General features: G+C 41.1%; 1 protein-coding gene across 1 annotated transcript in view; it reads left to right on the top strand.

Moving 5' to 3' along the window:
- PID1 (phosphotyrosine interaction domain containing 1) overlaps positions 1–26,717 on the top strand; it is an 85,031-nt gene that overhangs the window by 14,854 nt on the left and 43,460 nt on the right. Inside the window, exon 2 of the mRNA XM_054639305.2 lies at positions 18,436–18,582. Within this exon, the coding sequence (XP_054495280.1) occupies positions 18,436–18,582 (147 nt within the window). The remainder of the gene's footprint in view (positions 1–18,435; positions 18,583–26,717) is intronic.

Raw genomic sequence — 26,717 nt, 5'->3', positions numbered from 1 at the left:
TTTGCTGACGCTGATGCTGGGGTTTGGCAAAGGATAATCTGAGGATTCAGGCTTGGCTTTGCTCCTGTTTGAAATCACTGTTAAAATATTGAAAATTTTACTGCTGGATCAGGAGCCAGGGGGTCATGCCTCTTTTTTTCCCCTTTTCTTTTCCAAGAACTAGATCAGTGGGCAAAACACAGCCCTAGTTTATTGAGGGAGACAAGTGGTTGGTCAGTGTGCCTGTTGGAGCTCTGTGAGTGGGGTGTGCTTTGTGCAATTGCAAGCTGGAGTTCAGCATGAGATGTTTCGGAGCACAGCCAGTGACAGATGGGTTCTGATGACCAGCTTTTGCCTTTAGAAACAAAAGTGTAGTGTTTATTTCAGCTTCTAAACCAGGTTAGTGAAGAGGTGTTAGCAGTACCAGGTGCTGTACAGCTGTTTGTTTGCAGAGCTTTGTTTTTTATGCTGGTTACTGGTCAGCAAAGGAAAGGTGGGGTTGGAGATACTGATATTTCCAGAATATGGACAATCAAGGCTGGCAAACACTTATGTCCTCAGGATTTCTGCTCAGCCTCCCTGTTAATTCAGGTTTTTCTGCTGTTGGCTGCTGGCTTTGCCTGTTGCAGTTCTCCACGGGCCAGCACTGGGGCTTTGAACGCTCTGCAGGTGGCATTTCACTGGCACCACTCCCTCTTAGCAAGCTGCCCTGCAAACTCTCTGATCTACCTGTAACTCAGGAGGATGAAATCATTTCAGGTCATGAGTATCTTCTGAGTTTTACAGTACTCCTTAGTTGTTTCCAGTCCTGCTGTTTCCCAGCACTGCTCAGCAAGGTTGTGTGGTGTGTGTTTCCTAAGCAGGGGCTTCCTGGGCTGCTCTGCAGCATGGTGGTTTCCTTGGGTGACTTGACACTGAGGTTTCAGTGTCATTTGGCTGTTGTATCATACTGCAAATGAGTGATTAACTTGTCTGGTTTCCTTGCTGATTCCCAGCAGAGCTGTTTGCCTTCTTTCAAATCATGTATCACTTTAGTCTGACCTCCTCCATAGTCTGGCATTTCTGTAGTGCCTCATTTACTATAGATGGGTGATTACATGTGATTTTCTGTCTTAAATTGTTGCTTTTTTAACAGTTAGGTTTTATCTGTTACTGTTCCAGACAACATCTAAAATTGTGATTGAGGTGCTCAGAAAACTTGGAGGCAAATGAGAAGATTCCTAAATTTATTCATCCCTTGAACTTCTTCAGCTGTGATGGTTTCCACACTAACAGATATGTTACAACTTTAGGTGATCAGGGGTGAAAGCAAGAACTTTAGGGTTGGTGAGCTCTGTTTTGATACCAAAAGCCAGATTAGACAACCCCAGTGTTTTTTCAGTAGCTGTGTTCTCTGGCAAAAATAAATCTGAAATGTTTTCAAAGGCTGGATACAGAGTGAGACCCATAAATAGATCCTGTAAACCTGCTCTCCTGAACTGCAGAACAATCCTCAGTAGTTGCACCTAAAAACAGTCAGCCCTTCATGCTGCATATACTCACACATGAGTGTACTGCCATGAAATTATCACAGAACTGGAACTAAAGCAAGCTGAAATGGAAAAGCCATGCCAATGGAAATAATAAAAAGAGGAGTCATGCCCCTAAAAATGCTGCAATGTAATTGCTATGAAAATCTGCACGTATTTACAATGACAAAGGTCTCATTTCTGCAACACTTTGCCATATGCGTATTTTTATGCACTCTGAGCAGCCCCTGGCGCCCACAGGCCTGTGCACTGTGAGTAAGGGACTGAGGCCTTGCTGAGTGCTCAGTGTTTCAATGCACGTGGATCTTTTCTGGAGTTGAAAACATCTTTTATTCCCCGGGCTGAGCTGGCACTGGCACAGGAGGCAGTCTGCTTTATGTTTATCAGGCCAGGGAGAAGCCCACTTCTTGTGAGCGTACATCTCATCTGCCCAGAACACCAATGGTAACTTCACTATCTTCCACCCTCTTTTTTTTTTTTTTTAATTACTTAAATGTGGCCATTCAGGGAAGCATTTAATTCTTTAAATGTGGTGAGGAAGGTATTAATGAATTGAGGGTAGAGGGTTTAACCTTGTGGCATCCAAAGCTTTGCTGACGGTTGGCCAGTGCTGATGGCTGCGTGCTGTGTGATTTGTTCTGGGAGGTGCTGCAGGAGTGGCACCACACGGTGCCAAGGGAGGCCTTGTGTGGACCAGCTCTGAGCAGGGAATCCCACCTTGCCATGCTCTCCATGCCCCTCAGCACAGTGAGATGCCACCAGTGTGATAGAGCCATTTTGGGGTACCTGCTGAAGATTCACTTGTGGACTTTTTTTGGGAAATACTGCCCTGTGCTGTCATCCATGTGGAGTATATTCAGAGAGAACAAGAAGCCTGGTCCTGATGCATTCATGAAACTATTCCATTCATGTTAATTAGTCTAATTTAAGTTGTGGTGGAGGTATGTAAAAATGGCCTTGGTCATTTTGGGCTTGGCTGAAACCCTCTGATCCAAGGCTATAAATATACTCCTGGCAGTGAGGTATAAAAAAAAGCTGAAAGGCTTTTGAAGGGTCTTCTCAGATGATTCTTGTGCCCATGTGTGGAGTAATAGCGATGTATGAAAGGTTTCTTGAGTAGCTGAGGAAAATATAAAAGCCTCAAATGGTGTGTTTTACCTTCAGAGTTTCTTAGTTACTAGAGTTCTAGGAAGAAAATTTCTTGCATGCATTTTGGCAGCCCTTTTCACTAACTGAATACCAGGTTTATTGCAGTATGAACTTGACAATTAGTTTGTAGTCTGTGTATAGGCATTTCATCCTGGTGGTTTTCTTGCAGAGAATAATTTGCCTTTTATTTGTTGAGAATGGTTTTTTTAGTGAAAACAGAACTCCCATTCATGATGGGCACAGCAAATGTAGTAAAACACTATCATAGCTGGGATTTGTTATACACTATGGATTTATGTCAAGAATGTTAATGATTTGTTTATGAATAAGTGAGCCTGTAGTATTGTGAAACATTATCTGGCAGGGCTGCTGAATGGACATTTTGAGAGCAGAGGATTCTTCCACTGAATAAACTGTAGATATTTGTGTGTCTCAAACTACTCATAAGTAAACTTATGTATTTTAAGCAGAAGTGTTTATTTAATGCATTATTATCAATGGTGCTCATCTGACAGATATGTATGGGCCACTTGATAATAAGCAAAGAGGTGGTTAAGTACTTTTAAGAGCAGTTAATCTTCTTTTAGTGGGCTTTAGTTTAAAAATCAGGTTTTCTTGCAGAAAGCAACACAACTCCTTAAGCAGAGCACTGTGATGTTTGCAGAGTCAGAGTGGATCAGCAAGGTACTTTGATTTTGCAGTGTCTCACTTGAGTGTAGCACCTAGTTCAAGAGAGCCACTTGAATTTACTGATAAAGTCACCACTTGGTTTCCAGTATGTTGTACAGTCCCAAATACACACCTTCCTGACAGAGGCTTGGGATGGGTTTACTGCTTTCTTCTAATGCCCATTTTCTTGGAAGAATACCTTCTGATGGGCAGGGGAGGTGGTTCATTACCATCTTACATGAGTCCAAAGATCAATAATTATCTCCTGGGTGTTGGTAGTACTTGAGAGAATAGAACCACAGTCCCTCAAAATAATAATTTGGGGGCTAAATTGAACCTCATCCCAGGTAATGGTTCCTTTGCCTGTTACAATTTGCAAAGTGAAGGTGTTGGATCTTGTCACTGATATGACAAATCTATTGACCAACAACTCACATCCAACAGGACAAAGTGAGAACTCTGTCACTGTTTTGGACTCCTTAGTCAACCTAATGTGGGACTTTCCATGCTAAAGTTAAAAAAATGATCGCAATATTTATCTTCTCTCCAACTATCCTTCCTCTAAAGAGTTTTATAGCTGGTTATATGGGTTGTCACTCAAGTGAGATTCATGCATTTTTAAATGTTGCTAAGCCTCTTGAAAAAGATGATGCTGTAGCAGGAAGCTTTGCTGTGTGACTTCATGCAACATGGGCAGCTGAGCCCAAAGCAGAGGGACTTCAGAGCAGGATTCAGAAAGTGTCAGAGGCACTGGTGTTGTGCATCCAGGCTGCCATGTGCAGGGTGACTTAATTCTGCCTGATAAATTATGACATTTCTTGAAATAGTGCCCTGTACTTTTTAATGAGCTGGGCTATCAGCTCTGCATCAGTGGATAGTTAAAATGAAGCAAGAATTGCTTTAACATTAAAACTCTGCCTGGAGGACTTCTCTGAGAAATTGCTTATGATTATTAAGTGAATATAATACAGTAAGACAGCCTTCCTTCTTTGCTGTTCTTTTTTCATACCAGATACAGTTTTGGAAGTTGAAAAATGTACAGATGGAAAATAATGTTTAAATGGGAATAGCTTTGAAAGCTGTGCAGTGCTCTCTCCCTTTGAATGGGAATAGGGAAAAGAGGTAGGTCACAATATATTCAGATGAAACTTTTATAGATGAATTGGATTTCCTCTAAATATGGTTTGATCATGTGCCAAACAGAAAAGAGGCTGAAGCCAGAGCACTTCATGTGCCGAACTGGAGGAGAATGTCTTCCAAACCAAATGGGCTGGGCCAAAATGAACCTTGCATTTCTGATTCCTTCTGCTGTGCATGCACACTTAGAGATAAAGAAATGGAAAGGTAGCCCTCCTCTGTGGGAATTGATGAGGAAGCAGCTGTGGGGGTCGGTCAGGCTGGCTGCAACCTAACCTGCTACAGGGCAGCAACAGCCCAGGGTGTTTTATGCAGCCTGAGGCAGGTCAGAGGCCTTGCCATAGGTAGCTCTGCCAAGTTATCACTGAGATTTACCCCTGTCCTGCCTGCCTTATTTCTTCAATGGTGAGCATCTTGCTGCCTCTGTTTTCAGAATTACTTTCTGTTTCTTCCCCAGAATCATCTCTGAGATGATGTTTCAGCAAATAAATAGTCCCCCAACTCCAACCCAGCAGCACACATTCAGGGATGAAGGCAAAGAGGGAAACTTGGTGGAAGCTGATGAACTGATTTGTTCTCTACATAGACACTTGTGCCCTTTTTCCACTCAGATACCACACCATTAAACACTATTAAATATTGGCAGCTTCACAGTAAACTGCATTTGTGATTTCTCTACTGTGTAAGCAGAAAAGGCAGTCCCAAATCTCCTTCAGGAATGGCTTTACTCTGCCAGGTTGGGAACATCAGTGAAGCCACCAGAGTCTTTTAATTTCTGACTATAGTGGTGATAAAACATGAAAGTGGAAGTGCTCATGTTGTTGAGCATGAGTTGGAACTAATCAACTTCCTACAGATGCTACAGGGAAAATAGATCATAACACATAGCCCTGTTTCATGTGCTGGTTGAAGCTGTTCCTCTTTTAATCTTTATAGAAGGGAAGGAGCACCTTGTATAATATCATGGTTTTCAAAGGATTTCTAACATGTATTTAAAACAAGTTATTTTTTTAAAAAAATCTGTGTTTTAGCAGATGCCCTTGTCATACATTTTTTCATTGTGTGTCAGTCAAAACCCACGGTCACCCTGTGTGGATAACTACGGCATACACTCCCCTGGCTTGAACAGCAGACAGTGGTGTTAGTTTGGGTTCCTGTTTCTGCAGGGGGTCACTGTGGCTTCAGCCTCTGATTTTTCTCTGCTGTGCTGTGGATGACACTGAGATGCACATGACAGCCAGTGAGTGCTTCAGGACAGGGAAACAGCAATACTTGGAACCCTTGAATCGTGGTGGTTGCTGGATTGTACCCAGGAGGGAACTGGCTTTGTTGAATGATCAAAGGTCCCCCTCGCTCATCAGCTGCTGGGAATGGAGCAGCCAGATGTTTATGTAGCCGATTGTCTTGTAAAACTGTAGAATTGGCTTGTGCAAATAGCTGTGCATGCAAAACTCGACTGATGTTATTTCAGAGACTTTTCTAATGTCATCTGAAAATCTGTTCCAGTCAGACAACCTGTGATCCAAAATTGAAAAAAATCAAACAAGGATACCTTCTGTTCCTCAAGCCATCTGACACTAAAAATAGTGTAGTTGGATTAAAGGTTGGTCTGTAGGAGGGGAACTAGTGGTGATTAATTGATGTGGAGTTAAAGTCCCCTCTGAAAAATCTGCGACTTCAGTTAACAACTTGCCCAAGACTTTCCACTTTTGAGGTTATCTGTTTCAAGCTTTGCTTCTGGACTGAAATGACATACTTTCTTTAAAAATGAAAATATTTTACTTGTGGTGGTCTCCCAAGTAACTCACCAACAGTGCAAACATTTTTACAGACTTTCCTCTAAATAATGGTAATACTTGGAAGGCAGGAAAACAGCCATCTGTCATCGAGCTCAGAATTACCCCTCAGCAAGAGGAATGTTCATTTTGAGTGTTCAGCTCTGACTACCTTTTGACTTCCCAAGTGGAGACCTAGAGGCAAAGCCTTATTTTGTGCCCACGTGGAATGTTTTGTGCTGAATGTTCCTGGTAAGGGCGTAGGCAGAGCAGCTTTGCAGTGGGCAGTGTTTGGGATCTCAGCAGCTGTAATGAAGCTCTGGGGGAAGTGTGTGGTGGCGAGGCACAAGTCCTGTGGAGCTGTCACGTTGTGCCCTGGCTGCTGGGTGGCTCAGCTGATAAATGCTCACCACAGTGGTTCCCTTCTGAGGATGGTGTTCCATCAGACTGGTTGGTCTTGATCGTCCCAGCAATGGACTGGTATTCACTTTAATTGCTTTCTAAGTGATCCTTGCTTTCCAAACATAAGAAACTGCATTAAACGCTTGGAGCTAGAGAGTTACTTTTAGGAAAAGTATTTGTGGAAGGAGACTTCAGAAATGCCCTTGAAAAGTCTTCTGTGAGTTTTTCACTGCAAAATTGGGGCTGACCAATAGAGAAATGTCACTGGAGATTCATATTGAATCCCTGTGTATATTCATCCATCTGCCTTGTATTTACAGTTTACCTTTAAATGGTTATTTTTTTCCTTTTCTTTTCGCAAAATTACTGTCCTTGACATCACTGAGTATGGCTTGGAGATCTTTCAAAGAACTGTATGGCCATTCTATATGCAAATACCTTAGATAAGCAGGGGTGAGAAGCCATCAGCTGGGCTGCAGCATGAAGAATTTAATGAAAAAAATGAATTATGAGATTGATGACCCTTGTGCCTAGTGGTCAGAATGCAAGTAACAAGAGCTGCAAATCTGGGCAGAAAGACATGCTATAAAAAGCATTATCTCAAGATTATGCTATAGAGGACACATTTTTGCATGATAATCTGCTGGATTTATTTTGGCACTTATTTATTTGTGGTGGTGGTGGTTATGAAAGTGGAATTTTTAGCAGTCTCAGTATAATTATAGAGGTCTGAATTTGTAAAGCTGCTCAAACATTTTGCATCAGAGTTGAGTATTTTCTTTCAGCCAAATATATGCCTTTTCTTTATTAAAAGAAATATATATATCTTGATACTTTTTTCCTCAGAGGAATGACTAATAGGTATTCACAGGATTCAATACTTTAATATTTTATCAGAGGCCCCTAAATTCTTTTATTCCCTTCTCTTTCAGGGTAAATAATTTAGATTTCAGCTGCATCAAATTTGATAAAAGCCACCCTGTTAACATCTGCAGAGCTACAGCTCTGTGCTCTTTGAGGGTTGCTGGAATAATTGCATCAACTAATGCTTCAAAGTTAAATTGAATGGGGCAGAGGAGGAAGACAGTTGGGAAATGCTGGGCAGGCACTTAATTTATTTTAATTTTGTTGGTTCTTTCACATCTGTTTAACTAGCTGCCTGACACAGGCAGACAGGGATCTGTAGTGGGTATTCAGAATATTTCCATCTTGTACTATAGGAATATATTTTAGAACTTTATCTAGAGAAGCTCAGGGCTGTAACATCACGGGTCCCTTTCCTTGGAACTTGATGTTCTTTATTACTTCATTTGTTCTAAGCTTAAAATATGTTAAAACACTGCTTGCAATAATTGACAGGGTTTGCATGAACAAACACTTGATAATAATAACTCCTCTCCTCCCCCCCAAACAACCCTCTCATCTACATTCCTGTTTCTTTTGCAGCTTCATTTCTCAAAGTTGAGCCGAAACTTGAAAACACAGTTTTTTTTTCTATGCAGAACTATTTAGGTTGTAAAGTGGCTGAGTGGTGGTGAGCAATGAGTGGAGGGGGGGAAGAAAGTTGAGACTGTACTGAGAGTAAGGATGTTCCTCTTTGTTGCTGAGTGGAATTCTTTATTCTGTAGGTATTTTGTATGTAGAAACTTGTAAGTCATTGCCGTGTTGAACAAAGTTTGGAGCAGACTGGACAAAAGTGAGAGTATAATTACTGGAGACAGAGGAAGTAGCTTTCACAATATAAAGAGGTTGAATGATGATCCTTGTACATGCCTGAAGTCTTCCAATTCTGGTCTTACTGGAAGGGAACACTTGGATAGTTTCAAACTTTTCTGTTTCTTTTAGTTAAACAATTCATGATTTCCATCATTCAGCACACTTAATTTCAATGTTGAAGTGTAAGACCAAGACAGTAACTTCTCTAAGGAGTGGTAGTAATTCTTCATGTAGGTGCAGGTAGGAGCACACGTAAAGCAGCAGTGAAGATGAGGGTAGTTCTGTTCCTGTTGAACTTCAGATTGTTTTGCCAGAGATTTCTGTGGAAGCAGGGTTGTTTTTTTCATGGCATATGAGATTCCTAAGGGCTGGGATTTGGTTATGAATGAGCACGTGTTTCCAGAATGGAATTACTTGGAATGAGTTTGTTTAATGGATTGTGGGTTCCTCCAGAGTGACGCTGCAGCGCCTGTGTGAGGAGTTAGCTCTTTTTAATTGGTCCCATATGTACTGGCAGATAGTATATTAACATGCCTGGAGGGGATAAGGGCATCTGGTTGAATCTCATGGTGCATATTTTATTTCTTTTCTGGAGGGATTTGCTTTTTTTTCCGTGGTTCTTTTCCCCCCTCTTTGTTCTTAGAACTGTAGATATGTATATATATGTATAACCACTAGCATTTTGAAACTTAATACTCAGCTGAGGGATTAGTTAAGCTTCTGCAAAATTATCTGAACTTTGCTGACAAGTAAAGAGGAAGAAACTGAGGTTTTATTGAGAAGCTGGAGTGTCTGAGTATCTCTGAGTTTGAATGACTAAATTGCAAGAAGTCAGAAGCTTAATCTCCATCTTGTCAAGTGCTAATGAATTGTTCTTTGAAAACCAGAGAAATGGAAGCATCAGAAAAGATTAATTACTTTTGGAAAAACCTTGAAAACACGATGCAGATTTAACCTTTATATCTGGAGGATGTGGGTATTGGAAGGCTGTCCTACCCATGGGCCCTGTTGGCCTTAACAAAGGGGAGCACCAGCCTCAGCCCTTTTACTTGACTCTTTCTGAAGTGTACAAAGCAGAGTAATTTTGCATCTGGCTGTTTTGGCTCAATTTAACAAGGAAGGTAGTTGCAGGAGAAACAGGAATGTAAATGAGTTGGTCTGATTTTTCTTTTGTAAAGGTTTCTTGGTGCAAATCCTGTCAATTATCCAACTCTAAAGTTTTGCTGAATTAATGAGACACTTTGTTGAAAGGTATTTTTGATCACTTTCTGTAGAATCCCTTAATTCTGATGTAGGCTCTCTACTGTACTACTTTTATTCATGGCTTAAAGAAGTGGAAAGACCTACTGTGTGAAGTTGCCCTGGGGTAGTGGTTATGCATCTGCACTGCAGTGGGAGCTAATTTTTGTCTATATTCTGCATTGTCTACTCAAAGGTTTGTATAGCTATAATCCTGGCAGAGTTCTCCCATGATGAATAATTTGCTGTTGGAGGTGGGAAAGGAGTAGTGTTGCAGGAAATGAAATGCCTGAGTGTAGTCAGGGCTGGGAAGGTTCCTTCAGATGGGACAGTTGTGCTGGCCATACACAGCTCCCTGGGGATGCTCTGGGGCAGGCACTGATGGTGCTCATGGGCATGTGTGGCAGGAAAAAGGCTAAAGCCACCAGGTTTCTTCTTCATCCCTTGCAAGGGCTCAGGAGGTACACCCTGGGGAAGACTTCCCAAAAAGGCTGACTTGCTAAAGATGCAGGTCCATTCCCTTGGAAGTGGCTTGTGTCCATGGGAAATAGGAGGAGCCCTTCTCAGAGACCCTCAGGAGTGCCAGGTTTAAATCTTGGGGGTGGTTCTGACCTGGAAAAGGCACTGCTGTACCTTAGCATCAAAGGACTCAGTGATAAAATAGCTTTAGAGGAAGAAGTGGATTCTCCTTATTTTGTAGCTGTAAATACAATAATTAATTAGACCAGAAATTAATTTGATTTACATTTAGCAATATGTAACCCTTTTTGTCAAGAATTTGTACACTTTGTTTCTCCACTGTATTAAACAGTGTTACTTGTAGCAAATAATCAGAGCAGATTCCTTGTTTGTAGCACGTGCCTTTGTCACCCAGTCCCTATCCCTGTCTCAGAAAATAAGTTAGCAAGACAAGAGAGGTGTCACTGAACTACATAACTGCTTAGCAAGTTAGTGCTTTATTGCAAAAAATGAAGGAGAAGAGTGGCAGAGTGAAACACTGGTTTTGAAAGGGCTGCATTGCAGAATGCAGTGGCTGTCTGGCAGGTATTGTCTGAGATGGGCTTGTTGTGCCAGGCACAGAGTGAGGATAAAAAACTTTTTAAAGCATCCTCTGACACAGACATTATTGGAAAGCCTCCAAGGGCAAATTGAAAAAGCAACAGCTGCCTTTATGCTGCAGGATTCCATTGTTTTAATATTGGGCCAACTATACCAAATAATACACGTACTGGAAACTCATGTTGGGAGAAAAATATGTTGGAAAGCAGCTTAGGGGTCAGCTCAAAATCAAAGTGAATGAACTTGACATATCTATGCTGCTACATGTTCTATTTTGTTCTTTCTTTTCCTGTCAGCTCCTATTTCTTAATTTATTTCTACTTTTTCTTTTTCTTTTATTTTCTTTTTTTTTAAACCATTTGCCTTGTCTTGGACTTGTATTTTGACTGGCATTTGTCCTGAAAATTGCTGGAGCTGCTAAATTCTTCTGCTTCCACTGAGAAATTCTGGTATCTTTGAAACTGTAATCTAGTTTAAAATTCCAGAACTAGTTCAGTTGTGACAAAGTTATTAGATTTTGAGAGTTAACAGTAATTTCTGGGGCTGAAATTTTGGTAGTAGTTATTTATGAGAGCAGCTCTGTTGATATATTGGTCAAGCTTTTTTTACGCTTTATTTCTATTGATGCTAAAAAAATGTTCTGTTATAAAATATATATGCCATGAACACCAGGCACTGGAAGCTACAGCTTATTTTAAAATATATTTTACAGTCATCAGTAGGTAAAAGACTGTAAAAGCCCAAATCCAAACAGGTATATTTAGATGCTTGTGTTCTATCCAACATGCCTAATTTCCACTGAAATATTAACCTGGGAATTTAAGCAGTATAACATAGAGACTGATGAAAGAACATTTTACTGTGGTACTGTGACTTTTTTTCCCTCCTCCACTCATGTCTTAGGGATGTCTTATTTTATTTTCATGATTTTGTGTGTCCTGAAATATTGACTCCTTCCTTCCTACTCTGATGTGGATCTCTGTGGTGAGGCTTCATGTTCTGAGCAATTGTGACTGAACTGGGAACTTGGTCTCTGAATATCTTGTATGCTTAGATTTGTTTAGGTTGGGCTTTAGTTTGACTGATGATAGAGAGATGTTAGAGGATCAGTCATGAAATTCTCATCTGGCTCTGAAGTTCCCTGCAGTTTGGAGGGTGTTTGTATCTGGGACTGTTTTGTTTGGGCAGCAATCCTGCTGATTGGAATCACATAAGCTTGGCAACAGAATGGGGGCATTCAGCCAGAGCAAACTTGAAGTACACAGGGTCTGAGAACAAAACGTTTCACATGAATTAAATTGTGAGGAAACAGAAATTCTTTAAACTTGTAAGAAAACAAGGCAATGTGAGCACCATCACACAGGCAGCTGTGTGATCACAGCTATTGATAGGGAGTGTTCTAGTGGTTCTAGTTATGAAATCTTGATAATTTTGTGTTTTTAAGAGACGTGTCTTGCCACCACAGGAAAAAGAATATTCCCAAGAAGTTGGTGTCAGAGTGAGATGGAATAATTCTCAGTACTTGCATGCAAAGATCCAGTAGCATCTTCACTGGAAAGCTTTTTGACACTCAGCTGATTTAGGTTTCCTTTGTACTTTGTCATGCTTTTCTGCCTGCAGTCTTGTGTCCCTTTCCTTTCATTATCTGTTGTTTCTGTGTAGTACAGGTTTTTCCATCAGAGCTTTATCCTTGACTCCCTTATGACCCTTAGTAATGGCAGGTGAAGTCCAGGAGGGGCCCTGCCTGGCAGCTTTGCTTGTAGTGCTGCCTCTCCTGGTGCTTTCCTTTCCTGAGTCTCATGCCCTGCTTGCTTTGATGCCATCTTCCTCTTGCTCTCCTGTCATAAGGATTAGAGCTTATCCTGTCAAATGCAGATTACTCCTTCCTGTGCCCAAGCTCCCTCTGCCACCCCATCTCTCTCCTGTGCTGTCTGCTGGGGAGGGTGGAAGGAGCATGGGGTCATGAGAGGGGAAGTGGTGGCAGGCACTGGTTGAGTCTCTTATGTGCAACCATGCATGGTCGCTGGACGTGTGGAGAGGGGGAAAAAGTTTGCTTGGCTGTTTTTTTGTTTTTGTTTTGTGGAACATTTCCCAGATACTTTGTCCCAAGATTCTTGGGGGTGCCCTGCCCTCAGCCCACTTAAGTCATGCCAAGTTGTGCCATGGGCCTGTCCAAGCTCCTCTACTTACAAATTGTATCACAGGGTGCCTGCAGGCAAGCCTGTCTTACCGTTTCCACATGTTGCCACTTCTTTGTGATTGAAAGGTGAAAATTCAGACATAATGATATGATTTTTCACATAAATAACATCTGTTACCTGAAAGAGATTGAATGGATTTGTTTTGATAGGCTGGAAAACTATAGGTCTTGAGATGCTAGATGAGATAAGTTTTAATAACAAGATTTCTGGATTGGTTTCAAGGAGGTTTCTTGGGATGGACACCTTGAGTATAGTTGTAACATGGTCTTGGGTTTGGGCATGCCAGTTTTGTGTTACAGACCAGGCTGCTGATGGGATGATTTCTGACTTTATCATGAAAAATTGCTTCCATCCCTTCTGTAGTGGGTTTTATTGCAATGTTCAGTACAATGTTTATATGAACTGAGACTAAAGGATAAATAAATAAAGCATAATATAGTTTAATATGGGGGAGGGAAAGCGTTTATATTGTATTAGCAGTATTTGTTTAACAAGAAATGGATCAGAGATGACATTTATCTGTACTGGACAGATTGGCTTTATTCAAAACAAAGCCTTGAAATGGATCAGTTTTCATATAGATCAGAATTCTTCTTTCCTTGCTGAAAAGCTGGAGGCTTAGGGTTGGGTGGCCCTCAGCTCACAGCTGTACTTGTGTAACTCATGGGGTAACCCTAGTGCTAAAGGTCTGTTGTATTGTCATTTCCTCTTGTACCTACAGACCGGACATACTGGTAGTCAAATTTCACTGGGAACAGGCAAAAAGGAACCTTTGTACTTTCTAAAATTCTCTTGCAGTTCAATTCACTTAGTTGTGTCTTTCCTAGGCTGCTTTTTCTTTGCTGTAGGATGCTGTTGAAAAGTTCTGGGTTCATTCAAGACTAAATGGGTTTCAGAAGTAGAAAGGTACTTCTGCTGAACTAGTAAATTATAGATATTATTTTTAAATTTCCCTTCATGTTTTGCTGATGCACTAACATGGATTTCATCTGGGAATTCCTTTGTAGGTGCTGTAGAAGGATGAATTACCCAGAGGACTGCTTCTTGTTCTGGCAGATCCTTCTTTCAGTCTGAACTTTTAGAATTACTTTTTCATAAGTTAACATCCTATCATTTTTGGGTTTGGGTTCCGTGTGCATCTTTGGCAAAATTGGCCAAGTACAGGTCATCTGGAAATGTGATGCCAGTTTAGGCAGTCATATGTTGATTGTAATGCTGATGCTGAGACTGGGGATGAGGGTTAAGGTGCTGAAGACTTTTCTTTCAATCCCCATGTTGCAATGAAGTCAACCTGTAAAATGCATTTATTTATTTTGCTTAACTCCTGTTGCTGGATTACAGATTACAGTGAGTTACAGTTCCCTCTTTCTTGACATTTATTTTTATATTCCTATCCAATATATAACCCTTTCTTAGATTTTTGAGTTTGGGCCTTTATTTCCATCAGGAAAATTAAAAGATCCACTAGGCTTGGCTGCTGAATACTCAATGTTGTGAACAGCAGTGACTGTTTTGTCAAGACCTGAAGATGAAGAGTATTATTATTACAAATTTCAGTGCATAATTTTCTCCTCCAAGTCATGTTTCCTTGCATGGAATCATAGTTATTTTCTCCAAGATAGTTGGCCTGAGTTCTGGTAGTGACTGTATTTTTGCTGACAAACTAAACTAAACCCCAAATGCTGTTAATTTTTAGTTTTATCTACAACAGAAATTGTGCCTGAACTAAATATGCAGCACGTAAAATTTGCAAGTTGAATGTTCTGAGCTAGTTATTCTAGAGCTAATGTGTGACTGTTAAGCTGATAGCAGAATATATGTTAAACAACATAGAAGTTCTTGATTCTTATGTTCAGTTAACTGGTAGCTAAGTGTGTTAGTGATGGCAGGGTTTTCATTGAAATAGGGAGCTCTTTGAGGGTCACCAAGGAGGCAAGAGGCAGTACCTCTGTAGTAAGTCTTAGCCAGATATGGGTTTGGGCTGCCAGTTATGCACCATTTGGTTTTCTTCTGCAGGGGGAAAGGATGCCATTAAGATGGATAAACTAAGCACAATAAACTGATGGAACTTGAATCCTTGAACAAGGAAAACTATGGTTTTGAATTAAGATAATTTTCCAGTGTTATTGTCAGCATTACTTAAATTTTGCTCTGAATGATGTTATGTTCAGCAACTAGTAAAATACAATGCTAATTATAGGACTAATGCTTTCTTTGGCATTTAAGGTATTTTCATTTGTTATGTTACTCCTTGTATTTCTTTCAAATATAAAGTCTTATCAGTAGCACAATCTAAATGGATACAGAATGAGCCATGTGTAGTTTTGAGCTGTTGGTACAATCATGCCAGCTAAGAATGTCCTCTAATGATGAATTTCAGTATAAGAGCCACCAAATGAACCTAGTGGTTCTGGCATATGAAACATGAATGGTAAAATGTTCCCTGAAACTTTATTCACTGGATTGCCAAAGCCATGCTTTTCAAGAACTTAGTGAACTTAAAGCACTTTAAAGAAATATTTAGAGTTCACAGCAGTGGAGAGTGAATGCCTTTTCTCAAAAAATACCTTGGCTACTGTTATAGATCAGCTTTTGCCAACAGTTTCTGCAGGAGATGCCAGTTTGGAGTGGAAACCCAAGAAATGGGTTCAGTAAAGCACTTTATCCTGTTCTTGGCTTAAAGCACATGAATAATCCCATTGACTACCCACGTGTGCTTTACTGTGACTGCTCACACAGTGGAAGTCAGGCACGTGTTTAAATAACCTGTTTATCTGGAGGTTCCCTGCATGATGTCTGCTGGCAGAGATTTGATTTTCTCATGGCAGCCATCACATGACCTGTGCAGAAGCACAGCGTGGTCTGCGTTAGCCCTGTGGGCCAAAGCAAAGGCTATTTCTGCATCCACCCCCAGTCCTTTCTGCACTTCTCTGGCAGCTGATCAGCTCTTTGCTGCCAATTGTGCTCTCGTGTTTTTGGCACCCAACTGCTCCAACTTGCTGCTCATGCAAGTTTTGAATTGCCTTTGTAAGGCACAGAGTAGGCTTTTCCTTGTTTAAGATTGTATATATGGTTGTTACGACATGAAAAAAAAAGATCATTGCTGTAGTTTTCTTCATTTTGGTCAAATTGTGCCCTTTCTGTCAGTAGCCCCATTGAAGTTTATAGAGATGTCAGCAGAGCAGAACAACTATTTTGCAGGTCCAAGCTCACTGCTCAGGAGGGCTAAATGGAGTTTTTTACATCTGTTGTCTAATGGAAGCACCGTTCTTTACTGGAGAAGCACTGTAAACTGATCATTTTTGGAAATAGAGCTCTTTCAGCACTCAAGGGAGGGAAAAGTTAAATGCTAGGACAGGTTCTTAACCTGATTGTTTCACAGCCATTATCTCTGTTGATCCAGAATTCTCTCACTTGGAAAATAGTATGACTTAACCTTAATAGTACATTTTTCCATCTCTGCCTACCTGTCCCATTCCCCTGCATGCACAAGACATCAGCAGAAAGCCCTGGAGGCAGCATTTCCCCAGGCTTGAAAAGGGATCCTTTGCAGGGGAAATCCCTGTGACCTGTGCATGGCTGGGCCTGAGCTCCAGCACCCTTTGCCTTCTGCATTTTTTCTCTTCCAGAAATACAACCTCAGCAGCTGGTTAGCAGACCTAGAGCCTATAGGTAGAAGCAAGTCAAGCTGTAGGAGACAGCAGTGAGTCAGTGGGACCAGCCCAGCTGGTAACCAATGATGCTCCTTCAAACACAGCATCTCAGACCTTCCACTTGCTTTGTGCTGTCAATTGCAACCTAAAGGTAAAATGAAGTAGGTTTTCTCAGTCAGTTTAGTAATCCTAGCTGTCAAAGAGGTGTGTTATCTTCAGAAACATGTCAGAGAATATTCTTTAATGTATAATCATCTTAAATGGAGTACTTTTATGCTGCAGCCATGTTTGGGGGAGTGAACAGGGTAACGTGTAATATGAAGAGATGAGCAGATAAAAAATGGTGTGAGTGCTTCACTGGGATGAAAACTTGAATGCTTGCAAAAACAGCACAGAGGCCCTAAAGGATTGCTGTTAACAAGGTCTAACTTCATGTGTGAAATAGGTAAAAAAGTACTATTTTCACAGACTCTTAGTGTATATGCCTTGAACATATTTCTAAGAGTGTTTGAAGTGCTGTACTTCCAGTAGCATAACAATTATTAGACCTAAACACTGACAAACTAAGTACTGAACTGTTACAAAAGTGTATCAACAGGTTTTCAGTTGGCACATGATAAAGTATTTATGATCTGGTAGCAAGTTTATTTTCAAAGGAAATTCATATCCACAAAAATCCACAGAAAACCAGCATAGTATCTAAATAGTTGATTCATCCCCTGTGTATAAATAAAATGTTGAATAGGCACTCTCTTCATCTAAAGTACAGGACTGAACAACAAGGACCTGTGTTGATTTCTAGCTCTGATAGAGATTTCTTGCATGGTTCTGGGAAATAACTTAGCATCTCTTTTTCTGCAAGTCAGACTCTGTAATGCTTGTCTGCCATGCAAAGGTAAAATGGAGGCTGAGAAAAGGGGTGTCTGCAAAGCAAGTTAAGAATCTCCTATCAAAAGTCAGTGCAAATAGTTTAGTTTTGATGAAGGTAATCTGGAAACCATTGCACATATGTCTAATAACTGCTGCTTGATAAGGGTCAGCTTCTGAAGTTTTGATAAAGTCATATTTCACTGGACAGTGCTGTGGCATATTACTATCTTGATTTGGTTCATATCTGCATTTTTTCTCCCTTAGATAAGTAGTAGCATGTGAAAGTGTTCAGTTTTTCAAATAGAGGTCCATTCAAAGAAACATCGAAATGTAAAAAAATTTCTCTTGACTTTCCTGATTCCACAAAATTACTTTGGAAGTCTTTTGAGGATTGACTTTACTCACTCTAAGCAATTGCTGAGAAACTTTTAATTTGGTGATTTTACTGTCGACTTGGATAGTTCTTCACCTAAGCCTGGGGAGTCTGTTTAAGAAAGTGACAAGTTTTGAGTGACATCTATTCATCGGTACCAAGAGTGACATTTACATTGGAAGCTACAGGAACTATTGCTTGCAAAGGAAGAGAATATAAAATTCACATGAAAAAGGCAAACCGATGAGGGATTCAGCTCAGTGGGAATGGTAACATCTACAAAGGTCAATGGGATGAGATTTAAGTACAGAGGAAGGAGAACAAGTTCTTTTAATGGTCTTTGATCCCCTGTTCTTCCTCCCTGTGGACATTAGGAGAGGAACTGGGTCCATAACCAGCTTTATTATATACTTGCAATTGATCAGAAGTTGAATTTAGACCCTTTGTGGAGCATATGTGAATTGTAATGAATTCTTTCACTTTGTGTGTGTATGTCTTTTTTAATTAAAAATAGCCTTCATATTGCTGATTGTAATGAATGCTCTTAAGTCATAGAACTTGTTAACTCTCCCCAGGAAAGCTTGTAGGCATTGAACAGCAAGTGAAACATGCAGACACATCCAATTTTAACTCTCATTTTTCTGCACTAGAACTGGAGGTAATTTCTTTTCTTTTTCTGTTTAGCACTTTCAGACCATGTTAAAGACTAAGTTGAATGTCCTAACTCTTCGTAAAGAGCCTCTCCCGACAGTGATCTTCCATGAACCAGAGGCCATTGAGCTGTGCACCACAACTCCCCTCATGAAGACCCGGACTCACACTGGATGCAAGGTACTCAGAAGTATAAACTGAGGGGTCACACCACTGTGGAGGTGTCCCATGTGATTGTGAGAACTCTAAAGAGCCCAAAGTAACCAACAGCATTCTGGAAATTCCATTAACTGCTACTCTTACTATAAAGTTTCTGAATCAAAAAAAGTCATTGAGCATTTCTGACCAGAAATTTTGGGTTTCAGGAGGAAAAGATTTGGGTTACAAGTCATGATGCAAATTATGGAGGATTTCTAATAGGCTGTGATCAACTGCTGGTTGTAAACACTGACACTATTTCTCTAAGGGCTAGTGGGGTTTTTTCTTTTCTTAGTTGGTTTGGGAAAAAAAATGAAAAAATGGGCCAAGAGACTTACTTCTTGATTTGGTTAAGCAACAAGATCAATCTGCCCCATTACATCAAAGCAGAACTTCTGCAAAGGCTGTTCCTCTTTTATAAAGTTTGATGGCTTAAGAGCCTCATGTTCTTCTGTGGTAAGAAACCATATAAAAATAGGAAACAAATCTGCTCTGTTTGCATCTTTTCTTGGAGTAATTTTCCTTGATCACAGAGCTCGCCTGGCCTTGCAGGGCCATGGGCAGCCTTGCAGACTGAGCTGGGTACCAGTCTGGCCTGTGCTGCCAGCTGGGGCTTGGCAACTGATTCCCTTCACCCAGTCTGGCTGCCAGTTGTAGGGAATGTCCACCTGCCCTCGAGGGTCTTGGTGAAAAAGGAGAGAACTGGGCTTCAGGCTCCCCTGCTCTGTAAAGTGTTAACTCCAGGAGAGCTGTTGCTGGATGCTGTGTGTGCTGGAAAAGATCCAAAGTGCAATTCAATGTTCCCTGCCACAGTGTGTACACAAACATGTGCACACACACACTCTTCCTTGCAGGAGGATCAGATGTGAGTGAAGTGGGGTTGGAAGAAATTGCTTTCCCCTGCTTCTCTTGGCATTCTGTACTTGGGCACCCCCAGGCCTGGCACTTGCTCAGCAAAGTTTCTTCTTGGGAAGTGTCACTTCCGAAGTGTTTGATTCTCCCTGTCACAATAGCCAGGAACAAGACTCTGCTGCTGAGTGTTGAAGCAGAGCTGCCCTGTGCTGATGCAGAGGAATGCAGGAGAAGAAGCCCTAATATGCTTTGTATGGTAGCTCACAGCATCTGCTCTTCCCATGGTGGTGCTTTTGTCCTTTATGTTGACATCTTATGAATTTTTATAGAATATTAGTATGATCAAAATGGTTCACAAAGTATCTGGCTTTCACCCCCAGTGAGAGAGGTCAGGCATAATAATGCTTTCTGAAATCAGTTTATCTTTGTGAATGTGTATAGAATTTAAATGAAGCTTTTTATTCAACTTGCAGTCCTTCAATTGGAAAAGAATTGCTAAGAGATGTTGAACCCTTCCGTGAAGAGAATCTCACTCTATATTTAGATCTCTTATTTTTCCTGCAGTATAGCATAGTAGTGCTGACTAGGGAACATCTACCACAACACTCCTGTTTTCCTTCTTGCATTGTTTCTCCTTCTCCCCTTCCCCTATGGCTAGTTTGCCTCCTGTCAGTGCTGGAGTTTCATGATGATGGTCTTGGTGTAGTGGCCAAGCTGTCTTCAGGTGATTCAGCTGTTGTGATTTTCAGTACCTGCCATGTGTATGTTCTTCCTGTGGCTGAGAAATCCTCTCCTGTTAATAACTGAAAGGCTTCAATTTTACCCAGTCTCTGTCGTCACAACCTCTTTATTTTCCCCCTCTTGTTTCCTGACTAAATGTGTTCTTCAGCTGTTAATAGGTAATTAACTTCCCTGTCCTCTTTCCCCTCCAATTATTAGTTTTTTTCTGACTGATACAACAGTAGCATTGCCATTAAAGAGCTAGAATTTTATAATTTGATTCTTTGCTCTGGCTGGTCTGAGCAATTCCTGTTATTCTGGGTGTAAGGCAAGAGATGCTGTGGTGTTGCTGGTACCACCAGGCTTGTCTGGTTCTGAGACTTGGGCTTTTCAGGCAAGAGCACAGCATCCAGTTTCTACTTGCTTTCATGAGTCACACTTTTTTGATCCTTAATCATTTTATTCCTCTTGACTGAAATCCCTCCAATTTTTCTATGTAATCCCATTAATGAGATAGCATCATTTGTCTGACAGAGGCTCCAGACATCTAATTGTATTGCACAGTTTTAACATAAGCCTCAGCGGGCACCATCTTGTTATGGGAACTTGACACATGCAATTGCTTTGCTGTTTAGAGGTCTGGGCATTGGTTTTCTGATGTGATTGCTCTTTTACTTGTCCTCTCATCACAAGGCAGGCTTTTCTTTTTGCTTTCATTTGCAGTTAGCTGCTGAATCTTGAAGAAAAAACCTTTTTTTTTGCTGAGATGTAATCTCATTTACTAATTCAGTGGGGTGGTTTGAAGAATAGCAGGGAAATGTCTAGTTTGAAGTAATCTAGGGGAACCCCCATCAAAGCTGGAAAGTTAGAGTTGAACAAATTCAGAGAGCTTTTCTTTCTTGTCTGGTTCCACACCTGATGCAGCTTTGTCACCATTGTAGTTTCTGAACTATATTTTTTTTTACTTATGACAGAAGGCTTAAGATTCATTCCTTCTGTAACTGCATGTCTACACCTGCCTGCTTGGGTCTGATATGCTTGTTGTCCTTCCCACCCTTCTAGACTCATGGACGTGGTTTCCCCAAGCAGGGGAAATGGATAGTGTTAGCACTGATTTGCAGCACAGAGCTTTAGGTGCACACATTTGGGAGTTTGTGGTGCTGGTTGCTCAGTCAGGTGGGTTGACTGGAGGCTGTAGCTCCCAAAGGGCACCTTCTTTCCCTCCTTTGCCCACCAGCTCTGTTTGCAAGTGGGGAGTGACAGCCCTGGGATCAGTGGTGCAGCCCCATGCAGCAGACAGCTTAAACCAGAGCAGGATTTCTGGGTACAATAAAGGACTCAGCCTGTGCTTTCTCCTGGGGATCATTTGCTTTATTTGAACTGCAGTGTACAGTCACTGCAGGCAGGTCTCTGGCCTTAGGAGCTGCAGCTTCTCGTCCTCCTTCAGCTGAGGATGCCAGGGCAGTGCACTGGGATGCAGTGTCCAGAGAGCTGCCCTTTCTCTGGGACACACAGCTGGGGACCTGTGTGCACCCTGCCTCTTCCCTGCAATGGGAGGGGCATTTATGAATGCTGGATCACCAAGGGCTAAGGTCAGCAGCTGCTCCAAAGAATGAGAACACCTAACTGGCTTATTGTGTACCTGGAAATGGCAAGTCTCAGCTTAAGGTAAACCACCCTTTCCTGAAGAATGCAAAAAAGAGTGAGAATAAATCTTTTGTTGGTAACTGGACCACGCTTTCAGTCCCAGGTTCTGATTTTATTTTATTTTAGTAGATCATGTTTTCCATTCAGGTATGAGTATGATTTAGATGTGTGTATAGAAAAAAGCATAGATTCTTCTTCAGATCCTAAGGATTTCAATTAGGCTGTGGCAGTCCCGCCTGTAGGTATTTCCTGTCAAATGGGCACTCCTGTGTTTCAGCTGGAAACCTGCTTGTTGCTTATCCCAGCACTAAGTACCACCAGATAGAAATGCAAAATCTGGAGTATCTCCAGAAAATAAGTTATTCTCTACTCAGAAATGCCTGCTTTCTCCATGCCTTTTAAATGATTTTGTTCAAGGTCTGCATGGTTTGTTCTTCCTTAATGTCCTAATCGGCTTATATTGATTCTAATATTTCTTGATTTCTGTCCCTTTGAGCCATGGTGGTGGCACGAAGGGAGCTGCCTAAATGACTTTCTCTCTCTTGCTGTAGCTTTTCCAGGCACTGGTGCAGTAATGCAAAAGGACAGAGGTTAAAAATGCTGTCTGCAGTTTTTAAAGTGGTGTAGTAGGTTTCATTTTTTTTCCCTTTTTATTGAAAGACTCTTCAAAGGGAAGTCAGTGCTGAATAATCATCACTGGGACAGGCAATCTTATTCCTCCAGTTCCCACCAGCGGACAAGCTTTTCTCAGCAGCCTCAGAGGCTGAGAAGAGCATAAACAGTGCAAATAGTTGTATTTTCAAGAGTATGCTTTAATGAAATAGGATAATATATTTTAGTGATATCGTACTTACAGGAATGATACTTGTTACTTGCCTGTCTTATTGGATTGATTTTGTGAGCTTATTAATTCAGGCTTTGTGGAAGGTATGATGTGGAGACCTCTGTGATGGTGTATCTTAAGATGGATGGAGTCTTGTTTAACAATTTGTATAAATGGCATTTGTGAGGTAATAGTGTTTTAAAAACAAGTCTTGCATTTACTGATAGAGATTTAAAAGTAGACAAGAAGTAAGATAAATTAATAGAGTTTGGTTTCTCAGAATAGCTTAATAGCTTCACTCCCAAAGCAAAAAGGAAGTGTTTCTTGTACTGAGCTGGCTGCAGGCTGGTGATGACAGTGGGGCCAGGGCCCAGCTGGCACCAGTGTAGTGTCAGCAGTTAGACACCAAGCTTGACTGGTGGAACTCTGATGCTGTTACATGTTTGTTAGCCTATGAACTGGGTTTGGGGTGTTTTCTGGGACAGCTGGGCAGTGCCTGAGATGCCCTGACCTGTTCCTGCCCTCCAGTAGCAGCTCTGGCCCCTTCAGCAAAACCACAGCTTGTTGCCCTTGTTCCTGCTTTTCTCCTGGCTTTTCTGGCTACTGCCAACAATTTTTGTTTTCCCTTTGTCTCTCTGTCTTTCTCCCATTTTTCTTCTTTTTCTCTCAAAACTAGCTTTAACCATTAGAGACAATTCCATCACCTGTAGCCCTACACATGAAATTGTCTCATGTGCTTTGAGCAGCAGGATGTACAGCAGAGACTGGAAGTTTGGCCTGCAAGGGCTAAACAGATGAATGGGGACACAATTCAGCATCATAAAGTCACCCTAGGACATAGGGGAAAGCTCATAATAATCTCATAGGATGAATAGAGAGTAAGATTGAGCGTGATTTAATTGTGATCTTTAGAATTACAATGTTTCTCATTGGGATACATATTAAAAAACCCCTGAAACATTGTCTTAAAATTGCCCTCCTTGGTCTGATTCTAATTCCTTGCGTAAGGCAGTCATTTAGGAATAATGTCTTCTCAGATATTACTGCCTATTTTTGGTTTTCTGCCTTGTTAATTTTGATTGCAAAGGCCTTGCAGCAGGACTGTCTCTTACCACACACTTGCAAAATACTCCATTTCTACTCTACCCTATGTGCCTCTGTAGCAAATTTAGTACTGTTGTGTTGTTGCTTTTATTGGTCTTCGCATTTTTAAAACTTTAAAATGTTGTTACTTTTTCCCCTGTAGACCAGACTTTCCCAAGCTGTTTTCTCCAGCATTTCTGGCCTATGCAAGCTCTTCCACTGGTGTCCCATCCTAATCAGCTCAGCCTGTGGTGGCCAAATCTGTTACCACTTGAGCATTCAGGGGTACAGCATCTGCTGGGCCTGGAGCCCCTTCAGCATCCAGAAAATGTTTAAATTGATGAGCCATCCTCCCAGTTTCAAACAGCCTATGGTGGTGGCAATTTCAGCCTCATTCCTGTTCCCCTTCATTGGTCCCCAATGCCTGAGTTTTAGCTCTGGGTCACTGGAGCATGGGCAAATGGCTTCCCTCTGCTGCCCTGTAATTGTGTTACTGTTATGGGCTGGTTTTGTGTCTTCATCCTGAATCAGACAAAACGCAGCAAGAACACTGTCCCTCATGTCAGCACCCAGAGACCAAGGTGCCCTTTACTGCTTTTATGTCCTGTTGACTCAAATTGGCTGAAAATGCATCCATAGTTTCTCTGGGATGGTAAAATCCAGATGACATAAATGGGTAGTTAAAAATCTTGTGTTTTACTTAAATTTCCACAAATAATTTAAAAAGCCTACTCCTCTTGAATGTTTATTGCTCTTTTGGCTACTGAAACCATAATGAATTGGAAGCTGCACATATTCTTAAAACCACCTCACTTTATTCTTATAAAACTTAATGAAAGTGTTCTCTTTGCATCTGTAGAATGGTCAAGGATGATTGTTTTGAGTGCAGCTGTAAATATAAGTCCCACTAGCTGCCTGGTCTTCATTACCAATTTGTAGGCATGTAATATTAAGATGACCATTAACTTTATTAAAGAAACAAATTAAGCAAGTGAGAAAAGCTAATTGTACCATCACTCCCTAGCCTGCTGTTTTCCTTCATCTTTCATCTGAGTCAGAAGCACAGAGGGTTTTTTTCTTCTTGCTTTAATAAAGGCCTTCTACTGTTATCCTTAAGCATTACTTCTTTTGCATTGTGAACTGAGAGATTGTTTTTCTGCTTCTTTCTCCCCTCATAAAATGAACCAAAAGGACACACCAAAAGTGACTTCTTGCATAGGGCAAAACTTAGTAGCTTCACTGTATTTAGATATAGATATAGTGCTTGTTGGTGAGAGATTCAGAGTCTGTGATGATGTGTTTTCCAAAGGTGAAGTGCATCAAATAAACTAATAACCCAACAAGTATGTTATATAAAGATGAAGTATATATATATATATATTTTGTTTAGTGTTATAGAAATAAGAGGAAAAAAAGAGAAAAATATGAATCCTGAAGTTGTGGAAGAGTAAACTGCTTGCAGAAACCTTGAAACATGACTTTATTGGCTGAATCTTGTTCTAACATTGAAAATGGAGAGTTGCATGTGCTCATTTCTGTTTTAAAACATGCCTCTATGGCAAGGTCCTGCCTTGTACCTTGAAACTGCTGAGTTTTGCTGTGGGCTCTGCGGTGAGCAAGGTGGGATGAGCTGTGCAGGGTGGCAGCAGCCCTCAGGCAGCACTCACTGCAGGGTGTTTGACACTGGCTGCTCTCAGCTTAGGAAAGAGTCTCTCTTGCATATGATTTTTTTAATTACATGCATGGAAAACCCATTTGTGTCTGTGAGAATTTATACTTTAAATGAGTGCAGAAGATCTAATAGAAACATGAAGGGTAGATGCAAGTGCAGGAGGTTGTTAAAGCATTGTAATGCTTCATTTCCTGATGTCCAGGAGTCTTAGTTGGAGAATATAAATTGGGTAAAGCAATTGAATTAATCTTTAAGTGAGCCTGCTTTAAATAGTATCTTCTGCAGTGTTCAGTTTTGCTGTGTTGGATGTATTTTGGCATAACTTTATTTGCTTACTGCTAAAGTGGCATTGTAAGAATAATGTATACTGAGAGTGGTGGAAGTTATGTCTTATGTCCTGTCAGATATGTTGGTGGTATTTGTTTTTTTCTTAGCATTTGCACTGGTGACATTTTTCAAGGCATGGTTCAAGTAAAGGGCATCTTGTTATTGAGGAAGTTCTTACATCCCATCTAAAAATGGTCATATATTGCAGTCAGCTTCATGTTTCTGCTTTAACTACCTTCATAGCAAAAAGTATGTGTCTGTTTTCTGCATATAGTGGAGCAACCCTGCTCTGAATATATGTATATTAATTAAGGAAATCAGTTTTGCCTATTTCTGTTTCCTTTTGGATTTTCCCTGAGAAAGTGTGTCTCAAATAATTTTAAAGAGGTCCATGAAAAGAATAAGACCATCACCTTGAGGAGAGCACTGGTGACAGGGAGAGCACTGGTGACAGGGAGAATTTCTGGGAGCTGCCCTGCATGCTTGTGGCCAGCAAAGGGCTGGAAATACCCTGATTGCACGGCCTTCCTCCTGTGGTTCCCCTTGGGTTTGCTTCCAGAGGGAGGGAGCTCAAGGCTGGATGTTGTCAGGAAGATCAGGCGTGAGTTGAGTTTCATAGAGATGTGTGAAAATCTGCTGAAAATAGCTGTGTGTGCACACTCCCAGGAGAACTGGGGTCCCTACTTGTTGGGCTTCATGGGAAGGTTTCCAATTGCTGTGGACCCTGCAGACACACCTGGGAAGAGAGGTCCCCCTGCCCCAGTGCAGCCAATTTGTGTTGAGGAGATCTCCTCAGTTCCTCAGAGCACGGCTCAGGGTCCCAGAGCTGTTCCCAGCACTGCTTTATCTTGCATCAGTAAGTAAGAGCAGAAAGGTTGCACTGGGTAAGCCAGACTTCGATCAGATATATACGTGTCTGAGCCCATTTTCTTTGGCAGTAGACTGTAGAAAATAACCCCTAAACAATAAAATCCCCCTGAAAATGCAAGGGTA

This window comes from Agelaius phoeniceus, chromosome 10 (genome assembly GCF_051311805.1).
Source record: "Agelaius phoeniceus isolate bAgePho1 chromosome 10, bAgePho1.hap1, whole genome shotgun sequence".
Lineage (NCBI taxonomy): Eukaryota > Metazoa > Chordata > Aves > Passeriformes > Icteridae > Agelaius > Agelaius phoeniceus.
Note: the sequence above shows the minus strand (reverse complement) of the source record. Positions and strands in the feature narration are given on the sequence as shown.